At 39.9% G+C, this 14,684-nt stretch overlaps 1 protein-coding gene across 3 annotated transcripts; it reads right to left on the reverse strand.

Moving 5' to 3' along the window:
• Nucleotides 1-1,508: 1,508 nt before the first annotated feature.
• Nucleotides 1,509-13,842, reverse strand: LOC122765009 (amyloid beta A4 precursor protein-binding family B member 1-interacting protein-like). Of its 3 annotated transcripts, none has more exons than XM_044019030.1 (13): nucleotides 13,358-13,835; nucleotides 8,939-8,998; nucleotides 7,574-7,661; nucleotides 7,059-7,231; nucleotides 6,879-6,950; nucleotides 6,055-6,214; nucleotides 5,782-5,903; nucleotides 5,630-5,704; nucleotides 5,410-5,553; nucleotides 3,901-4,011; nucleotides 3,161-3,259; nucleotides 2,967-3,051; nucleotides 1,509-2,531 (listed from the first exon to the last, which is right to left on the reverse strand). In XM_044019030.1, exons 1-13 carry the CDS (start codon nucleotides 13,490-13,492, stop codon nucleotides 2,380-2,382), a joined length of 1,476 nt encoding a protein of 491 aa, XP_043874965.1. In that variant the 5' UTR covers nucleotides 13,493-13,835; the 3' UTR covers nucleotides 1,509-2,379. The 3 variants fall into 3 exon arrangements, with proteins under 3 accessions (XP_043874965.1, XP_043874972.1, XP_043874981.1); XM_044019037.1 differs by having other exon boundaries at nucleotides 12,794-13,422; XM_044019046.1 differs by lacking the exon at nucleotides 3,901-4,011 and having other exon boundaries at nucleotides 13,358-13,842.
• Between the last annotated feature and the right edge of the window lie 842 nt (nucleotides 13,843-14,684).

Below are 14,684 nucleotides of genomic sequence, written 5' to 3' on the forward strand. Positions count from 1 at the left end.
AGAACTGAAGACCACTTTTCATATACAGTCCCCCCCCCTCCCATCCCATCACACCCAGTGCAGAGTCCAATTCACTATTTCAACACCAAAAAAGACAACAACCCAAAAGCTCAATACCGTGACAGCCCTAGTCACATCTGTGGGGATTTGTATCCCTTCAACAACAACCTCGCAAAAACGATTCTATGTATAAACGATGTAATAAATATGTTAATTTGCGCATGAGAAACCATTTCCAGTATATACAGGATGCGGTAGATCCACACGGTGAAGTATTACATGATAGCATTTTGTTTCTGACATTGCACTGTAGACCAGCAGACCTGCTCTTCCCTCCTTTTAAGAAAGTCCATCTTACCTTATCCCAAAAAAAAAAAAAGGACACACAAACATCAACAAGTGCATTAGGACACGACTGAATGGTCCATGTTGTCGATTTCCCAATCACAAGATGAAAGCAACCTGGAGTTGTGGAATTACTATGCTCTGTGTCGGTGGGGAGGGTGAAGTGAGTGTACAGAATGAAAAAAAAAAGTGTGTGCGTGTTTTGTTTTGTTTTTTTCTCGTGTGGTGGAGTTCCTTTCTGTTCTCTAATGGTAACATAACATGTATATAAAGTGTAATGTGAGAAGCTGCCAGTACAAAACATGTGTCAGTGTGTGTCACCCGTGAGTTGCCATCAGCGTCAGTGGAGGTGGTGCCAAGATACAGTATATTTTTGATTTTAACTCGACTATTCCTTTTCTCCGTCACCCAGTGCCATCTTAATCTAGTCAAAGTGGCTGTGTATAGACGTTTTACTTTACCGCTGTCTCATTTCGATCATCAGCATTATGTTTCGGTGATGCTGTCCAGCTACTGTAGCAGAGCTCCGCGGTGTTTCTCACTTCAAAAATAAATGTGAAGGCTGGGGGTGGGGACGGGGACTAACCTGTTTTGGTTTGACTTTTTAAAATGTCGTTTTCCATTGTGTTGGAATAGCTGCACTGATTCGTTATCAAACAACTGTGATGATGACTTTTAGGAGTTTTTTTTTTTGTGATTGCAAAGGCAACGGTCGCCGTCAGAGAAAGTGTCAACTAACCAACTCTTTACATTTGCTGTCTTTTCTGCCAGTGGTTGATGATGTGGTGCTTCACAATCGGTGCTTAATAACCATAACCGCCAACCCGGACCACCTCAACACAACTCTGCATCGTAATGTAAAGATTTCAGTGTCCTTATCTCGCTCCACAATCTCAACATTCTCCGTCTACAATCACATCTCTGCTGTTGTTAATGTTGGCGACTGTAGTCTCTCGTTTCTCATGAATGACATGTTAATCTGCAGTAAAAGGAATGGAATCTTTTCTTCTTCTTCTCCATTTTTTTTTTTTCTATGCTACTACTTTTGCAAAAATACAAATGCCTGCTCTTACAAAGTGATTGTTGTGAAGTGTCATTGAAGCTAACGCCCATCTTCCGAACACTGCCTATGTTTGTAACAAGTCACAGAATCGGCGGCGTCATTTGTGCGTGAGTCCAAGACATGAACTTTTATTCTGAAATGGACGTACAGGAAACATTTCCAGGGTTCTACACAGATTAGAAAAGACGGCCAACTCCACAGTATTCATTGAGCCAACCGTGCATCAAAGTGTTCACACGTGTCATGACAGTGAATGGTTTGCCACTACATCCCATCGTTGATTGTATTTTTTCCATCATATGAGGTCATTGTTTTGTTTTGGTGAGAAAACTTTTTCTACTTAAATGTATTTCTAGCGTTGCATTCGACTCGTTCTTACGTCTGAGACTGCTGAGGAAGGTCTGTTGGCAGTTTGTATGTACAAGGGTTTATTTATACTTCTTTCATAGAGGAACGAGACAACCACTGATGTGCAGAACTTTGTAATGTTTACCATGTAACGTCTTGCATTTCAGGGCATCACAGGTCAAGGCGCCTTTATTTGATGTGTGTTTTCTTATGAGCAAAAGTGGGCAAAAACAAAACAAAAAAACAACAAGCTCAGTAACTTCAATGTTCATGTGAACAGAATTCAATCTTTGTCTTCTCAATTTGTACATAGGATGTGTTCATTTAAATTTATGTACAGTCTTTTTGTAATAAACAGCTGAAACAACAAACAGAACTGACTTTTTTTTTCTTAATGTGCTTGGAAATAAACATCCGAACATACAAAGCACAAATAAATATAATTAAATAACCAAAAATGTTGTTAGTTTTTGTATCAGGCATGGTAACACTTGTGTACGATTACATCTTTGTCCATTTCAGATTGCTCATTATTGGTTTTATCCAGAATAATGAGCAGTGGGGATTAAATCTTAAGACATCTGAAGTTTTAAAACAGAGACAGAAAAAGGTGAGGATGTGCTTTATATCGGTTTGTAGCCAGGAGGAGGAGGAGGAGGAGGAGGAGGAATGAAGGTAGGCGGTGACTCTGTAGGATAGTTTATAACATCTGTGTCTGTGGATGATGATGCTGCTGGTTGTAAACTGATCCCAGTTCTGTGGCTTTTAGGTGTGTCTGTAACGAATCATGGTCAAGGTTAAAGTTCATTTATATAAACACATGACAATATAGAATAAAACATACAATATCGTAAAAACAAGAAATTCTAAAGAGATAAGTATGACACAGAAGTATATACTTGCACCCTGATTAATTATGATCCAATTGAGCCGTTTTAAAGCGGGTAAAATAAATAAAACTATATATATATAAACGTTTTAAAAGATTTAATAGAGCCATCGCCACAAATGCTGTGACAATAATTATCTTTTTCTTTTCTTTTAGTTCTAATGCTTATTGAAGACTTCAAAGATTCTCCTGCACACTTGGAAGGGAAGGGTGAGGTGAGGGATATTCAACATGCAATTTCACCAATAGATGTATCTTTGATTATCTAACATTATCTAACTAAAGAGTACTGCCCTTCTACTAACCCTGTGGGTAATTTACCTGTGTGTCCTGCAAAGTGGACATTTTGCTGAGTGGACGCTTTCTTCTCTGCGGCTCTGTAGTTCTTGTACAGATCCGTCCCATACTGAACACAGAGGACACACGTCTGTTAAACTCAGTCCGTCGTGACTTTGGATCACTCAGTCTTTTTTTATTTACCCAATTTCCTGACTGTTATTGGTGTTAAATCTGACCTTGGCTATTCGGATGGAGTTGACCCACAGCAACAGTGTGCGTTCACTGTCACAACACAGGAACTTGATGTAAGGAGACTCTTTCTGGATACAGGGATGCTGTGGGGGGGGGAGGGGCAAAGACAAAAGTGCATATTGGTGTGGTCTATTCTCAATTTCTAAAATAAAACCACCCCATGCTATGCTTTCCATACGTCCACAGCCAGTTGGTAAGACGGGGTTCTAATACAAACATGTGTTATAACCCGTCATCAAGGTTATATATTCACAGCCTGATGTAATTATTATGCTATGTACTCAGTTTAAGCCAGAAGAGGGCACCCTATGCAAACTGGTGGCCAGTTTGAAGCAACAAGAACATTAGTATAACTGCTGAAACTGAACTTGTTACAGTTCTGTGAAGGGCTGAAGCATAATATGACGCCTAACCTGCAGTAACAAAAGAACTGCACCATTCCATTCCAAAGACACAGTAGCTGCTGGTCTAACGCCGCCTTGTTCGGAAAGTCTATGTCACTCATGTAAACCTGAACACAGGATTTCAAAAAACTGAATTAACAAAATGCCACACTAGCACGTACTAAAGGGGGGAAGCAGTGATTGAACAACTCCTGTGTGCCATGATGCAAAATTGATGCTTTTCTCTATGGACTTTGGTGCAGAGAGTGAGCACTATACGAACTGACACATGAGTAACGCTTCATTTAAATACCTATATGGAGAATGTATATGTATATCACCTTAAGCAGGAAGCAGAAGTTGGTGGGAGCTCTGTATATCTGTTTGTAGTTGTTTGTGGCGTAGACGCTGACTTTATCAAAACGAACAAAACAGGCCAGATCACTGGAAGACTGGAACAGAAACACACCATCATCCCGACATTAACACACTGTGACAGGGTCAAATGTGGAACTAAACGCTGTAATATGATAATAATATAATAAGTCACGGTGATATGTCTGAACTGCACGCGTTAACAGCACGGCTCCTCTTGGATGCTTCACAAAAAACAAATCCACTTACTGCCATCGCAGCGAAATCAACACATGTTTGTCCATATTTGTCCAATTTGATTTTTTTTTTGGTTATTTCCAAAAGCGAGTGCTGAATGAATCTTTGCAGAAGGGAGAACATTTTTGGTTTTTATCTTCGAAGCTCTTCGGACATTCCTGCCATTTTTGGTTTTAAGCAGAAACACAGTACATTTACACATTAAACCACACTGACAATAATGTTTTTGACTGGAGATAAAATGGACCACAGGGGATGACTAAGCTTTACCTAGTTCTTTTTTCTCATTCAGGTGCTTCCTCTTTCCAATACATCTCTGATCTTTGTGTCTTTGTGACATTTTTCTTTTCTCTGCCTTATTAACTATCCTTTCTTAGGGTTAGGGTTACCTCCCACTGCTCAGATGGCCGCAGATGATTCCTGTGGCTCTTATGTTTGCGATTTGCACATCTGCCTCACACTATTTCCCCTCTGTCCCCTGAGTTAGCCTAGTTAGTGTTGTTTTGTGCTGAGTCTTGGCTCAGACTCAATGACAGAAGGACATGTTTCTCTTTAGGCGACAATTCACACTGTCCATCTTCATTCATACCCTTCCTTCTCTTTCTCTTGCAATTCTGGTTCATCAACACTCAGATATGAGCAATGGAAAGTGATAACAAGACATTTAGGAACTGAAATAAGCCTAATAGCAGTATTGTATAAAAGTACCTAAAAGGAATATTTGAGTAAAATAGTATCTGGTAAAAGTATCTGACCAGAAAATGACTTTAGTAGAAGTTGAAGTCACCCTTTATAATATCTCTTAATAACATAACCCTTTATAATATCACTATCTTTCAACTGGAAGGTTGTGTGTTCCATTCCTGGCTCTGCTAGTCTATGTGTGTCCTCAAGCAAGACACTTGAACCCCATGTTGAAACTGTAGCGTAAAGCAGCTCATCGAGAATAGACAAGATCTATATAAACACAGACCATAATACCAACTCTTCTTCTTCTTCTGTGTTTATTTGGTAGTAATGAGTAACAAAGATAGTTAGAGGAAATGTAGTGGAGTGAAAGTAAAAGTTGCTAGAAAAATAACTAACCAATAAAGCACAGATACGTGAAGTTTGTCACAGCACTGCCATCTATTTTAACAGGCTGTTAAAATGTATTGTATTAGACAATAAACAAGGCATTGGTGACAAAGTCAGAGCTAACATTTTCTTTGAGATATATATAGATAGATATATCATACCTTAGTTTTTCCCTTTGGTACATAGTAAATACCAGAGGCCCTGAGTGTGAAGTATCGAGGTTTCCAAACCTTCTTCCCGTCTTCCTTCAAGAACATCGTTCCCTCAAGATCAGGAACTAACACAGTAGAACCCTCAAAATGCTCCTGTAGGGAAAAGACAAATGTCTCACGTCGCTTTACAAACTTATAAAACCCAACATGTGAGGTATGCATAACTAACCTTGAGCAGGAGTTGTTTGGCTTGCTCATTATATTCACTCACAACTGTCCTCTTCTCCTCCCACATGTAAAATAACTGGGGGGAGAACAGCTTGGTTCAGTCACAACTTCAGCGCAAAGACAGTTCACGCACAGCACTGCGTTCCGTCTCACCTGTGGCTCTGTGAACATCACGTACTTCTGAGGCCTCGACACGAAATAAATCTGGTTTTGGCTGTGGCGAGTCCACGCAGACAGCAGCTCCACTAAACTCTCGTGGTCCTCGAAGCATCTGTCTGAAAACAGGAGACGTCAGGCAAACAACAGCCTGAACGTGGGCCATCAATCTTCAGGCCCCCGGAGCACGTGTTCAACAGCGTCTGCAGCTCCTGTGGACAAACGCCAGCTTGCACAGACGCAGATGATCACAGATTACACTCATCTCACCTATCTGCAGCTCGGGATTGGCCTCACACAGACTCCAGTCGATGTTGCGGTCACAGTGTGTCTTTTCAAACAGTTTGTCCAGAACCTCTCGCACCGTTTCTCTCTCGTCCACCATGAGAGTCTTGGAGCTGCCGTCACCCATCATCACCTTCACTATCAACTAAGCAGGGTTTAGAGAGTAAGATGAATATTTACTGTGTCATTCTGTGCCATAGGAAAGACCGACACCTTTATACAACAAGTGTTATTAAGTTATTAAGTGTAATTATTTCACCCGCTTCTTCAGAATATCACTTAAAAGAGACAAATAGCTCAGTTATTTTAAAGGTCAAGTGTGTAACCTTTAGGAGCGGTTGTCATCATTAATATGTCTATATATGTGTCATCACTTTCTATTGTCCACACGGTTGGTGTAGTGGTGAGCACTCTTGCCTTTGCAGCACGAAGACCCAGGTCCGTGACACAGTCAGAACGAGGGTCTATCTGCATGGAGTTTGCATGTTCTCGTGTGTGAGTGGGTTTCAGCTGAGATTGGCACAGCCCCCCCGCGACCCTCATGTGGAGGATAAAGTGGTAGAAGATGGATCGATGGATGGTTGCTTTTCGTTGCCTTCTGAATCGGCCTTTTAGAAGTACTTTAGACAAGTGCTTTGCTTTTCTGGAGGCTGCGGTCTTGTGCCGCGATATTTCTACAGCAGACAAACACTCTATATGAAGGCCACAATAGTTCCCTGATGTGCCTTAACATTAGATTGTAATCCTTACACGCCAGACCTTGAACTGTGAAGCTGTGTGATGAAGACACCACGACCTGTTGAATTTACCTTCCTCACTTTAGCTTCTTTCAGCTTTTCCAGAGCCAATTTAATTTTCTCTGCCTTTGTTTGAGGTTCACGCTGGAAATGTGAGAAAGTACCATTTTATTACATCTTCATTAAATGTGAGGTTATTATTCTTATTATTCTTATTATTATTATTACTACAACAGGCTGATTTTAGCTTACCCTATGTGGCACTGCTGATATCGCAGCAGTATTTGGTGAAGCAGCCACTGCAGGCTGAGTTGTGGCAGGTGGTGCCGTTTGGTTTTCTTTGGGAAGATCTTGCGGGGCTACGTTTGATCCCAGGTCAGCCACCAGGGCATCCAGGTCGTGGTCCTCCAGTTCATTAAGAGACTCTGTATGGAATTAAAAACCAAAGAATGTAACCTGCCACATTCTTCTTTTAAGAACAGCAGGATGTTTCTCGATTTTTATTGAGGTTGACATGACTTTCTGGCACAAGAAATAACTGTAACTCCCCAAATTCAAAGAGAAACCCGACCTCTTTTAGAGACAATAAAACGTCCCCACTTGCATCCCTCTACTTTCAGGGCAGTGTGACTGACGGTTCAGCGTAAGTCTCCATAAAAAATAACAAAAAAGGACATTATTATTATTAGCTGAGATATGAGTGACTATAGGACAATAGAGCTGGGAAATAGCATAAGAACAATAGATACTCTCTTCATTGCACTCACCATTCAGGTCTGTGAAGCTGACAGAGAAGGTGTTTTGTCTTTGTGAATCAGGATCCACGTCTGGTGAATCCACTGGTGGTGATAAACTCTGCAGGACAGGATTTCATCATCTCGTGGTGAACTCTTTTACTCAAACTAATACATACGTATAAAAGATGATCTCATTTTAGCATTCTATTAAGTGCATGTATACGGTGATAAAAGTCACCCCACAGGAGCATGAGCTGTGTCCAGGCTTCAAATCATGTCAAATTCAGCAACGGTATTCGCTCTGAAACTCTGGGAGTGTGTCCACACACTCAGCTTTGTCTTCTGGCTTCAAGGCAGCAAAGCAGAGTGAATGGAACCAATCAAGGCAATAAGCAGAACAACTGGAAATCCTTTTGTTTCTTGGATTCTCAGAGAACCCTTAATTAAAACTCTTTTCTTTTCCAGCTCTGGTGATTGTCTGTGGACTGGTGTTTGTCACTGTGAGGATGCATTGTCCACGTGACATATAGAGCCTGATGGAATGTTTACAGTTGATCCCATTCTCACATCCGCGCTCATTCCTGCGTACGTGGAGACATTCGTAAAATGGCAGTAGAGGAAGAGGAATCACGCCTCAGACTGAGGTCGCATCAGTGTGAAATATGGCGTGTTTTTCTTGGCAGTTATTTGATGAGCAGCTTATGTGCAGCTTAAGGGAATCTACGGGGTTGCCTACAGTTTGATCCAGATGTGTCGACTTCACATCTCATCGTCGCCTCACGTTCTTGGTTTTGGAGTAAACATACAATGTGACTGGTCCCGTTCACTTCCTGTTCCTACTTCAAAAACAACAGACGACAACTTTCTGCTCACTCATCTTCACCATCTTTTGACGCACGATGACAATAAAAAATCATTTTGTACATGGCTCTGTATTCTTCAGTTGTTGTGACTTTTGGCATCTATCTGACTTTTCATACTGGCATCATCGAAACTTAGACCTTAAACAGTCTAAACTGATCGGTTTTGGCGGTCAGCAGGGCTGTTTCTAGCTTTGTAGGGGGCCCGATACAAGATGGGGGCCCCTAGTTTGCCAAACTATGACAGGGACAGTTTTTTTACTTTGAATTTTCAAAGCAACTCTGTTTTTCGCCATTAATATCCTCACCAAAGGGAATGATGGGTAGCATTGCAGCATTTATATCCTACATTTTTTTTAAGGGATTTAATAAACTCATGAGACAGCGACTGATAAAGATTCTCCTCAGATGAGGAGCCCCCCTGGTGGCTTGGCGGCACTATACATTTGCATAATCCGCATATAGCGGCTATGTTTATCAGAGTGGACATGACATGACAGCTCAGTTAGTAAAACAAAAAAAAAGATGGACTCACCTGGCTGAGATGGTCAATCTCACCGAGCAACTGACTGAACATGGTGTCTATGTCCTCCATCTGAAAACAGCACAAGGAATGTTGTTTTCAGCAGAAGTGCAGGGAGTGAAGACAACAGAAACACGTCAGTATCGGGAAATGAAAACATGGGCACATTGTCACTTCAGTTAAATTCAGTTCCTACAAGCGGATTTAACCTTTTCAGGCAGTGTTGAGTAAAAACATCACACTCAACGATCCACTGGGTGAACTCTTGGACTCTTGCACGTTTGGAAACGTCAGTAAAAATAGTCAAACCATATGCAGAGCCTGTCCATGTTTTTTGAAGCCTTGACTGTGTTTTTAAAAAACACGTTCAAAGTCTTTAACACTGGAAAATAATATCCCGTCAGTGATCCTACTTAAGTGATACTTTGGCTGTCAAATGAGACAAGTCTTTGTAATTTAGGAAACACTCGTTTCATTTCACCATTGAGAAAGAATTTGACCTTTTAATGCAACGTTACAAAGCAAAGTTTACTTTCTTGAAAGTCTGTGACTCGCCTCATCACCTGTAGTGAGAGGTAACGTTCCCCAAATCAGTGATGAATCATTTTGTGAAGCTTCATTTTGATTTTTGTGAGACACTAATTTTGCGTGTGGGTCTTTCCATATGTAGGCGGCAGGTTGCCAGCTTTAGGGTCAAAAATACACCTCGCATGTGGAGCAGCTTAAAAAGCAAACTGAAGAATGAGCTCTCTGTCTCTTGCCAACTCCTCTCGTCTGTTTCTGTGTGCAAGCGTTCAATAACAATCCTGTAGAAATTAGCTATATTCAGCATGCATGGAAACTAGAAACATCACCCAACACATACAAAAGTATTATTGGCAGATTGATTCTGGTCTGCATGTGTATCACTTGACATATCTGAAGTGTTTGTCACGCACACAGTGGAAAAACTGTCTCAGTGTTAATTGTACACAACTCACTGCGAGCCCACTACAATGACTATAAAACTAATCAACATTAATGAGCAGTTTCCCAATCTTTATACATAAACACACACAAATGCACAACACAGGCATAATTAAACTGATATATTCCTGCCACCCAGGCTGTGTTTGTTTCGTGTACTAACAACGTTTTGCTCTGCTGTTGATTATAATTCATTAAATCACATTTTGTTCTTTTATTTTTTTATTACGTTTTGTTATGTTGCAGAGCGCAATACTGTAATTCATTAATCATGCTCCATTCACATATTGTAGTCTTTATTTTCCCTTCTGAGGATAATGAGAGAAACCCTGTGACCCTAAATACAATAAAAAAATACCTCCTTTTTTCCCCCTTTTTTAAAATCTGCATTTTTGGATTTGTTTCGACAACTTGGATGGCATCGAGGGAAAAAGAAGTTTTGAACACAACACTGACATTTTTATCACAGTTTAAATAACTTGTTAGGAAACAGATGCTTATTTTTACGTCCAAGAGACATTAAGGAATTTAAGTATTCATTAAAAACGTGTGCTTGGCAACTTGGTTGATCCAGTATTCTCTCTCATTTTTGTCCCACTCCTGAGGTAAATATCCACCTGCTAAAAATATCTTTGTTCTCCCTGGTTTGCGCATGTGCAGTGACCTAAGTGTCAGGAAAAAGTCAGATGTCATCTGACTGGCTGCCCTGTAAATCAATCAAGTGACGGGATGGAAGACAGGCTGACAGTCTATTTTTTTATATATTTAATGTTATGCAATCTACCCACACTACCTTTGCGATCAATGTACTGAGCAACCCCTGCTCCAGTCTCTTAAGAAGTGTGGATTTAAATCCTACCACCGTCACCAACAGTAAGATTATAGGTAGTAACGCCACATAAATTAGGATTTTTCTTTTTTTCTTTGAGCATGGCTGGCAGCACTGGAGTTAAACAGACCCAAGGTCACAGGTGAACAACCAAATTACACACAAAATCAAAACATTACTACATACCCTCCCCTCCCCACCACCACCAAATGGTAAGGTGGCTTCTTATACTCCTCCTAGCTCCGCCCTAATTGGACTAGACCATTGCAAAGGTAAAAGTAGGTCAACTCCAACAGACAAAAACAAATCAATCACCTTAATCCTGGACCAAATAAAATATACTTTCGCAAATGTTAAATTACACTAGGAAAATAAACATAAACTGTTCAGGAGAACCATGGTTTGAATGTGTGTGTGATTCCCTACACACACACACACACACACACACACACACACACACTCCCCTCTCATTAGCCTCACTCTGAGGTCAGCTAACCATCCACAGGTGGCTTCACTGAACCTAATCACTCCAGGGAGCGTGGAGGAGAAAACCTTTTCACACTCTTTCAGAAGAACTAGCAACCATAGAAAACATGTTTACTGACTTAAATATCATGTGACTCATTGTTAAAATAGAATAACATACACACTATTGTCTGTTTGGACTTGAAGAGAATAAAGTGTTTAGGCATTTGTGCATTGGCTATTACATATTCATGGTCCATGCCTGCACCTCATCCAGCCTGGGTTAACTAAAGATATCTGAGATGGATTAAATATAAATATTTAAGAGGTAAAACATGAGCGAGTCTGCTTTTGCTGCGTTAACTTAAGCAAACTGCAGCTGGAAAAACACCGCGTGTATTTTCTCACCGTAATATTTAAGACGTTAGTGTAACTGTTTTGCTCCGAACAACTTCTCCACACACAAACACACACATTCAGCTTCATGTATAAATACACGGACACATTGACCTACATTACACACTGGCCGCCAGCACCACTCGCTCTCATTCTGTGTTTACGCCCAACAGTAAACAGGCCGTCCATTAAACTGTAACAAGGTGAAAGGGGAAGAGTGAAGTCGATGGTGGAGGCTAAGTATTGTTTCCACATGAAAGTGGAATTTGTGGATCCAGAAACTGAACTTTAACTTTGTGGCCTCTCAGGACTTCTGTCTCCCACATGTGTGTGTGTGTCAGTCCTAACTTCTGTTTCTCATAATACATATGTGTTTTTTTTTGTGATAAAATATAATGTTACATAAAAACATTTAACCACATTTGTTTAGAACATCCATGTTCTCATCAGGCGAGTTAGATTGTCTCTCACTGTGGTGTCACACACCATGGACTGTTGGAGAGTGCAAAAAAAACCCCCAACAATTTATTGAGACTTATATACTGTACATAAAAGTAACCAGAGAGCATTTCCTGGCGACAATAAACCAACATGTTTTCTTCCCCTCTTGTGGTCGGGAGCTTCTTAGTGTCTTTCTAATCAGTCGCACAGCTGTTTACAGGCTTCTGCTGGAGGACATGCGTTTGTCCTAAACAGAGCTGATGTGACGCCGCAAGTATTTAACTCTTAAAAGAACAAACCGAGAAGAGAAACATCTTTATTTTACTTATTTTTTTTGTAATTTGTTGCAAACATAGTATTTAGTAGTATACATCAAGAGTATTAGGGCCACACAAAAAAAAGACTGAAAGAACTAAAAAAAACAAAACAGCATCAACTCTGAGATTAAAGTCAAAATTCTGAGATTAAAAAACAATTACATTAAAGTCTGAATTTTGAGATTAAAGTCTGAATTTTGAGAAAAAAGTCATAATTCTGAGATTAAAGTCATAATTCTCAGAAAAAAGTCTGAGGTTATAGTCAAAATTATGAGATTTCAGAATTTTGAGATTAAAGTCATTTATGACCTTAATCTCAGAATCATGACTTTTTTCTCAGAATTATGACTTTTTTCTCAGAATTATGACTTTAATCTCTGAATTCTGATTTGAATCTCAAAATTCATGCTCTCAGTTAAAGAAAAATACTACGATTAAAATGAGTTTTCTTACCGTTTCTCTGATTTCACACATCACAAGGTGTCGGTAAGTGCTAAAACACTCAGAGGTCAGTCTACAAGTAACTGCTATCGTGCAGCATGTCTGTGCATACATTAGCTCAACTTCCTGTGAAATTAGAGAAGTAGACTGAAATGTTTCAGGGGTTTTTTGAACGTAGTACTTTTCTAATTATGATGCATGTACATATTTGGTTCTCTGGCTCGTCACATCACACAGTGTTGCACCATCAGAGTGGAGTCACACAGGTGTTTTCAGTTATTCTGTCTGATCAGGCCTCTCCTCAGTGCAGCATGACCGATAAACATGTCTCACTCCTCCATTTATAGTGTACAATTTACAGTAAACAACCTGCAACCAATTTCAACATTTAAACAAATGCTGCTAATTAAACTGAGGGCATTTGATCATACGATGCACTGCTGTACTCAATTGTTTCCTTCCTGTTTTGTTGTTTTGGTCCATTTGAGCTGATACAGATGCTCACTGCGCTGTCTGCTCAAATTATAAGAGTAATCCAAACACAGAGAGATGTTGCTCTTTGCTTTTTCTACAAACCATGGGAAATGTTCCATTTGTACAAACCCCCACGTTGCCTCTCAAGCGTTGTGAAATCTGCAGATTCAACAGAATCAAACATGTGAATATAACATTCTCACCTAGAGGAGGAGGAGGAGGAGAAGTTGTGGTCATGTGGAAAAACAGGATAAGACGTTTGAGAGCAACGTCGAACGATATGTTGGACCAATAAGGACAAAGTGGCTCATTTCTCAGTTCCACATTCAGTCACAAGCCTCACAGATGCATGAAATAACATGTAGATGCGCAGAGTGATTATTTTATCTCTTATATGTGGAGCTTTTAATTGTCATGTTGTTGAAAGGCACTATATTATTAAACCAACCTCATTACAAGACGGTGTTACAAGATTAGGGTTGATTAAATTATAGATAATAAAGATAAGGTAAGGTTAGGTTAGATTAGGTTAAATGTTCCATTAGATAATTGTAAGGTTAAGTTAGGTTAGATAAGGTTAGGTTAAATGTTTAATAAGATAATTGTAAGGTTAAGTTAGGTTACGTTATGTTTGGTTAAATGTTAAATTAAACTTTTAAAATTGTTAATTATTCTGTCCAGTCTCTCCTATGCTCAGTAACATGTATGGCCTCATGTTTGTCTGTGTGTCTGTTAATCCGTAACTGTCGAGCAGGTCACTTCACACTAAATCCTTCAATTTAGGTTTAGGATTAGAACTAGGTTAAGAGTTAGACATTTAGTTCTAATGGTAAAGGTTGGTGTTCAGGGCTGGGGAATGCATTATTAGTGAGTGTCCTCTCTAAGAATGCCTGTTTATGTGTCTTAAGATATCCAAACACTGCAAATAATATGTTCATCAGTGACAGGGTTTCTGAATGATTAATAACAAACTACTGCTGAGAGGTTAGGGATTTATTTGTGTCCCCGAGTGTTTGTGTGTTTGCTTGTATGAGATGAAGGAGAAGGGGGAAAACATTTAAGTGTTTGTAATGTGGGGTAAAGCTTTAATCGAAGCCATGTGGGATCACGGAAGGGAGATGAGAGCAGCAGTTAACTTCTATAAAGTTTACATTTAACAGGAGAGGCGGATTTGGCTTCAACTTTCAGATATTAAAGAGTTGTGAGTGTGTTAAAACTACCGCTGCACTAAAATCCTACTGAGGAAGTCACAGCTTTGATGCCACAAGCAAAGATTTCAACTCTGATTCTGTCATCAAAAAGGGGGGTGAAACAGAAGAAATCCAGAAAGAATGCACAATTTTGAAAATGTGAAACCCTAAAAAAAAAAAATCTCCACTTGGCCACGTGGAGCTTGCATTAGTTGATTATGAGTGACCCATTGAAGTGT

Source organism: Solea senegalensis, linkage group LG1 (assembly GCF_019176455.1).
Source record: "Solea senegalensis isolate Sse05_10M linkage group LG1, IFAPA_SoseM_1, whole genome shotgun sequence".
NCBI lineage: Eukaryota > Metazoa > Chordata > Actinopteri > Pleuronectiformes > Soleidae > Solea > Solea senegalensis.

Excerpts from the sequence above, each read along its gene's own strand:
- LOC122765009 (XM_044019030.1), bottom strand. The coding sequence starts at position 13,492 with ATGACCACAACTTCTCCTCCTCCTCCTCCTCTAGGTGAGAATGTTATA. Across the intron at positions 7,662-8,938 it reads AGATTGACCATCTCAGCCAG|AGTTTATCACCACCAGTGGA; the intron begins GTGAGTCCATCT and ends CCTGTCCTGCAG. Across the intron at positions 6,215-6,878 it reads AAGAAGCTAAAGTGAGGAAG|TTGATAGTGAAGGTGATGAT; the intron begins GTAAATTCAACA and ends AACCCTGCTTAG.